We start from the raw sequence: 7,047 nt of genomic DNA, 5'->3' as shown, positions 1-7,047 counted from the left end.
GGCCCGATAGATCTGGCACACCACATCATTTTATGTGTGCCACAAAAGCAAATCACGTGCAATGATAATATTATGAGGTATTGCAACCATTTCCTTTGTCAATCACCCTTTTAAAACAAATTGAACAGTAGTTGAAGAAACAATTTTCATTGGGTTCTGATTTCAAAAGGAGTTATGTCAATTTGTTGTTGTATTTATTAACTAATGAGGTGTTGTCAAGGTGGGAATTATTTTCCGTTTTTTAATAAGGTTGTGAATGCTAAGTTTGGACAAAGTAAAGAGCTGTGAATACATTTTGTGTGCACTAAAATAATGCAGTGTTTACCTTTTTATTTCTTCTGTATTGGACGAAATTGATAATGGGACGTTTTTGACGATGACGGCACAAAAGACAGCCATGGAATCTGCGCACTAATTTAGAACTTGGTGACAATACCATAGGGAACCCGAAAGTCTTAGCAACTTTGTGTTCCAGTTGCTTTTTTCTAATGGGACATTGAAAATTCCTGGATCTCACGTCAACAAGACGAAGCATCAGAAATTCCCACTCCGGTTTGTTCCGTGAGTGCAGCATGGTGAAATCTCGCGACACTTTGTGGTGGAATCCATTTCCATCATGGCAGGGAGTAAGTTGGTACTTGAGGGAGCTGTAAGTATTAAGAGCTTTATTCTAGGTCTCAGCGTTGTCATTATACCTTTAGTGAGGTCCTGCTTTGGTCACTTTGACTGGGTCTTCGATTACTTGACGGAAACTCCTGGAAAAATAGCGATTTGTTTGCACATTGCAGTTATCAATGGCCTCCTGTTAGTCATATGCAGGGGACCTCTGTACAAGGTAAGCGTCAAGGCTACCTGGCCAACTTTCATGCTAGTTATGTTTTATAAGGAATGAAAAATTCAAGTACCTTTGGATATGATTTTGTGTTGCATGGCACATTTTACACCGCCAGCTAAGTACTGCAATAGCTGTCCACGTTGGTAATCCTATTAGCTCAAGTAGAACGAGATAGCTGGTGTTATGTGCAAGGTGGCGTTTCGAGATACAGGGGTTACGATTTATTTTAATTTGAGGCCCTTGACAAATATTTCAGTGTCTTTAGACGTTTAAGAGGTTAACCCTGACGTGTCGGATGTAAAAATAATAAGGCCATTTTCATTTTTCCCCCCAATTGAAATCTCTTTGTCACATTTTCGTGAAACTGAGAGGAAGCAGTTCATCAGAATTACTTCAAACCTCACAGAAAAACCAAAGTAAAAGTGAATCTTTGTCTGTTTTAGGTTGCTGTAAGAGCCTGCTTTCTTGGAGTCATTTTTGGTTGTGGTCTAATTATAAGCTGTACTGAAACCACTTGGACGCATTTTGGCTGGTATGTAAATAAACATGTCAAGTTTAGGAGCACTTTATATTTGATTATGTAATGCTTGTTTAAAAATATACTGCGGCGCTCCTGTGCCTGCATGCATGGTTCCCGAACACAAATGTGCCACACAACTTTCACAGAACAATTAATTCTGCGCCATTTATCAGAAGATAGCTTTCTTAGAAAACACTAATGAGTGTAGTTGTGAAAATGCAATGCAGATATAGTTACCAAATTGATTTCACATCATAGCAAGCGCATTGCATTGTGAATGTGGAGGATTTTGTATCAGAGTTTTTAGACAGTGTTGCTTGAAAGTGGCTCTGATTCTTCACCCTGCCTATCGGAAGAAGAAGAAGAAGATTAGTCAAATGAACCGTAACGCACTGATCTATATTAACAGACAAGTATGAAAATATTTACTTATGTCCCCTTTTAAATTAAATCCCTTAGTTTGAGTGTTATCAGCAGGTTCTCCTTATTTTAAGACTCTGTGTTATGTGTTTGGTTGTTCGAGCTTAAATTCGTGTCGTGTTTTCACCTCTTTGCAGGTATATGTGCTCGCTGGCATTTTTCCATTACTCCGAGTACTTGGTGACGGCTATCATTAACCCTCGCAGCCTGTCATTGGACTCGTTCCTGCTTAACCACAGTGTGGAGTATACGCTGGCTGCTGTCTCATCATGGCTTGAGTTCACCGTAGAAAAACTAACATTTCCAGGTCAGTGTACATTAGCCACGTAGGTCCTGAATGTAAAATATTAGTTGTTGCTTGTAGTAGTTTTCCATTACTACTACTAGTAATTTGTGATAGTACGATATCTCTCTCTGAAAGGTCATGCGTTACTTTCATTAATATAATGGCAGAATTATGAATTGACTTTCTAATGCACTTGTAATTCATGCAAATGGATGCAAGCACCTGAAACACATTACAGATTGCATATTACTTCACTAAATCGAACAATAAAAACAATACATTGTTAAATAAAATTACAAAATCCATCCATTTTCTAAGCCGCTCATCCTCACGAGTATCGCGGAAGTGCTGGAGCCAATCCCGCTTGTCATCGGGCAGAAAGCGGGGTACACCCTGAACTGGTTGCCAGCCAATCGCAGGGCACATGGAGACAGACAACAGCCCCACTCACAATCACACCTACGGGCAATTTAGAGTGTCCAATTAATGCTAGTTTGGGGGATCTGGGAGAAAACCGGAGTGCCCGGAAAAAACCCACACAGGCACGAGGAGAACATGCAAACTCTACACAGGCGGGGCCAGGATTTGAAGCCTGGTCCTCAGAACTCTGAGGCCAGTACTCTCCAGCTTCATCACTGTGCTGCCAATGACAAAATCATTTGCTCAAAATGTCTTTCAGTTCTGCTTGTATTGGCTTTTCGCTATTTATGATCCATTTCTATCCTGCTCGTCCTCATTTGGGACACATTTTATGGAAGTAGATTAGTGCCACCAGGATTTAAATTTGAAATGTAAAGTGATCACATTTTCAATAGTTGCTACAATTCACCGTCTAAAATTCACCCAGCCAGTCGCAGTTACGCTTTCTTAGTCACGTGATGTCACATACTAAGAAAACGGAATTGTATTGGCTGGGTGTTCAGTTCTGACCTGAAGTAACCCTGCCTGGTGGCACAGACAGTGAATTTTAGACAGCAAATTGTAGCCAGTTGAATTAGCAACACTGAAAAGTTACACTGAAATAAAACTATTGAGAGAATGATCACTTTACATTTCAAATTCAAATCCTGGTGGCACTAACCTACTTCCGTACATTTTGACTATTTTTCTTAGACGCATATAATCTTGTCTATTGCTATTGAACTTTCGGTCCAAAGTCAGAATAACCGTAAACTTGGTACTTCTTAAACTAGCCTCGTTGGTAATTTGTGCATTTGTGTGTAATGGCATGTACACTGCATTAAGTGACACAATGTGGACTTGCTAAGAGCCATCTGGAATGTGACCGCATACAAAAAAAAAAAAAACACCAATCGCTGTCTGCTATAAAATATCCTTGCACAATAATCCTACACTGTGCATATAGGGGAAATTTACGAAATGACATTGACAGCTTTGTGTTATTCAAAAGACAAACTTAATTCATAGTCATGGATTTTGTTTCATACATTCCAATAACCGAGAGAGTATTTGGTCAATCATAATTTGGTCAAAGAGGAAATGTTTTCAGTCTCAAAGAACTGTGATTAAACATGTTCCGAATTCCTGTTGGACTCGTCTTTCAGAGCTGAAGCAGCTGAGCTGGTTGAGCTTCCTGGGTCTACTCATGGTGCTGTGTGGCGAAGCCCTCCGCAAGGCAGCAATGTTGACGGCCGGCTCGAACTTCAACCACATCGTCCAGAACGAAAAGGCTCACACTCACGTGCTGGTCACCAGCGGGGTCTACGCTTTTTTTCGACACCCGTCCTATGTGGGCTGGTTCTACTGGAGCATTGGAACACAGGTAAGATCAATAGAAATTCTCACGTTAGCAATAATGGAGCTGCTGTCATAGATGTGTGTATTTAGAGTTTATACTCAGTGTTTGAATTACCGTAATTCCCGGCCTACAGACCGCACCTGGTTATACCGTTTGGTACATACATACGCCGCAACAACTGTGTAAAAGCCGCAAGTGCCCACATTAAAACATGAGATATTTACAAAGAAAGACGGTACACAAAGAGTTTAACGCTAGTGCCACCGTGCTAACGCTAGGGCCGTGGTAACAGGGCTGGTTTAAAAAAAAAAAAAAACATACCGCTAAAAATCACTGAGACACGGCAGTAACACACTAGCACAGCGCTAACAGGGCTGGACCGATAAAAGTCAATTCTCTCGGCACATATATTCCACCGGTCTCACCTTTTCCGCTCGAGTGCCCCCTTGCGGCCGTTAGGAAAAAAAATGCACAAATTAGCCACATCACCTCGTAAACCGCAGGGTTGAAAGCGTGTGACAAAAGTCGCGGATAAAAGGCCGGAAATTACGGTAATTCAAAGACAGTGTTCCCTCGTTTAGCGTGAGGGTTACCTACCCAAAAATACCCGCGTTAAGTGACATCTGTGTTGTTGACATTTGTTTTTTTCATTCATTATGTTTTCATTTGGGCGGCACGGTGATTAAACTGGTAAACCGTTGGCCTCACAGTTCTGAGGTCCCGGGTTCAATCCCGTACCCGCCTGTGTGGAGTTTGTATATTCTCCCCGTGCCTGCGTGGGTTTCCTCCAGGTGCTCTGATTTCCTCCCACATCCCAAAAACATGCAACGTTAATTGGACATTCAAAATTGCCCCTAGGTGGGATTGTGAGTGCGGCTGTTTGTCACGATGTGCCCGGCGATTGGCTGGCAACCAGTTCAGGGTGTACCCCTGCCTCCTGCCCGTTGACAGCTCCAGCACTCCCCGCGTCCCTCGTGAGGATACGCGGTGAAGAAAATGGATGGATGGATGTTTTTCATTTCCAGGATATGTTTTTTTCATTTTACAGTGCATGTTTTTCTCATGCTGAGAGAGTTTCATGTGTGCTTTCACGTTGCCAAAGTTTTTTTTTCCCTAATTACTGGGCACCTTTACGCATTTTTTTTTTTGCCGCGATCACCCATCCTAAGTACCAGGACTGGCACCCCGGCACAACGCAGGCAGGCATGCCTAGCAGGGGGGGGTCACGCCTCGTCAAGCAAAATGGTGGTTAACGTGTTGTATCACTGTTCACTGTAGGTGGTGCTGTGCAACCCAGTATGTACACTGGGCTACACCATTGCCAGCTGGAGGTTCTTTCGGGAGCGGATCGAGGAGGAGGAGATTTCCCTCATCAATTTCTTTGCCGAGGAATATGTGGATTATAAGAAGCGGGTTCCCACCGGACTACCCTTCATCTCAGGCATCCGTGTCAACTAGTCGGACCACAACTCTGGGGGAGTGTACTTGACTCAAAAAAAAAGCAAGCCAGACTGTCGTCTGCGCGGTCGCAAAGAATTTTGCGAGCTGACCCACTAGCGAGAGCAGTCCGGCAAGCAAGTGGACTGTTTTTACTTGACCAAAATCTACAATCCAGTGAGAAAGTCCAAAAGCTTTCACCACCTTTGCGTGTACTCTGGTAGCACTTGTTAGCAGTTTTGTTTGCATGCTTTGACCATGCGAGCTGTTAAACAACAACCAGGTGTCAATGAAGAGTGGATGGTGTCTGTTCAGAGGAATTACAAGCATTACAATTGTTAGCTTGCAAAAAAAAAAGGGATTTTATTCAAATATCATTGGTTTCTTACACTTGTCATCCCAGCATGTCAAGTCAGATTGCTGTTAGATGCGCCTGACATGCCTTTTTTTTTTTTTTTAATTTAATTTTGCCGGTACTGAATGTCTTGTTTCCGCAGAACTGGATCTGATGCTGTTACTACCTCTGTAGCTGGCTTTTCCCACCCACTTTTTATGCTCTCTTCTGTGCATTTTTTTTTTTTATTTCTTTTTTTTTTGCCATTTATATTTGTGAATTGTGACATTTCCAGCCTGGAAGGGCACTAGGGCTACGTAGGAAGATGACAATTCATTCACGCTAGCATACACGGACGGCATTCAGTCAGCCACTACTTAACAAATCAGGAGCACTGAGCGCAAAGCCACGCGATGACGAGAACTTGAGAACATTACAACAAAGAAAGGCTTCAAAGCGGCAGGTCCAGTCCGACGTCTTCGTGCTCTGCACGGATGATCCTAAGCACTGCCCTATTTATTTGGAATATTTTTTTACAGACTTATCATATGTAGCGACATTTGGAAAAAAAAAAATATCGGAGTTGACAACTTTTTTTTGTTTTTTTTGAACTGATTGCCTACACCCGTTTTGTCAATTTCATCCCATCCAGAGCGACGTTGCAACACTTGAAATAAATGTTGGTAGCACTGAATTCAGAACAGTCAGGTGGTCAAAGACTGACTTGACGGTAAAGTTGCGTTGAAAACTGTCCTGTGTGTGTGTGTAATGCATTTTATGACCTTCACTCAGGCTAAAAACCATCACACAGTCACATCATTGGTTGTAATAAACATCTTTGGCTTTTTATGAGTAGGCCTCATTCCTACAAAGGGTTCTTCTCATTTGTATGGTTTTATTTCTGTGTAATGTATTAAATTATTTGAGCTTTCAGAAAGTGTTGACTTCACGCTATTTATTTAGAGCTTCCAGTAATGAAGCAATACTATGTTTGCATAGATGAGTTAATAAAATGATTTTGACATTCGCATAGTGGTATTTGATGTTGAAACTTTAAGAGCATCTGAATTTTCCAAAGCGGCGAGGTTCTGGGTACAAAGACTGGACCCGTGGGGTTTTTCTCCAGTTACTCCGGTTTCCTTCCACATCCCAAAAACTTGGACACGAAATTTCCCCCGAGGCGTGATTGTGAGTGGCGGCTGTTTGTCTCTATGTGCCCTGCCGATGGGCTGGTGACCAGTTCAGGGTGTACCCCGCCTCCTGCCCGTTGACAGCTGGGATTGGCGCCAGCACTCCTGCGAGCCATGTGAGGATAAGCGGCTAAGAAAATGGATGCATGGATGTCTGGCGACCAGTTCGGAGTGAACCTTGCCTCTCGCCCAAAGTGAGCTGGGATAGGTGAGGATAAGCACTTTGGAAAATTGATGGTTGAATTCCATGAGTTGGGGGCCACTCT

At 42.6% G+C, this 7,047-nt stretch overlaps 1 protein-coding gene across 1 annotated transcript; it reads left to right on the top strand.

Moving 5' to 3' along the window:
• Window positions 1-553: 553 nt before the first annotated feature.
• On the top strand, window positions 554-6,618 carry icmt (isoprenylcysteine carboxyl methyltransferase). The gene is made up of 5 exons (XM_061809290.1): window positions 554-835; window positions 1,279-1,367; window positions 1,913-2,082; window positions 3,627-3,844; window positions 5,099-6,618. The coding sequence occupies exons 1-5, from the start codon at window positions 617-619 to the stop codon at window positions 5,276-5,278; spliced, it is 876 nt and encodes a 291-aa protein (XP_061665274.1). The 5' UTR covers window positions 554-616; the 3' UTR covers window positions 5,279-6,618.
• Window positions 6,619-7,047: the final 429 nt, after the last annotated feature.

The sequence above is a fragment of the Syngnathoides biaculeatus genome, chromosome 2, assembly GCF_019802595.1.
Source record: "Syngnathoides biaculeatus isolate LvHL_M chromosome 2, ASM1980259v1, whole genome shotgun sequence".
Taxonomy (NCBI): domain Eukaryota; kingdom Metazoa; phylum Chordata; class Actinopteri; order Syngnathiformes; family Syngnathidae; genus Syngnathoides; species Syngnathoides biaculeatus.
This window is presented reverse-complemented; position numbering and strand designations above follow the sequence as displayed.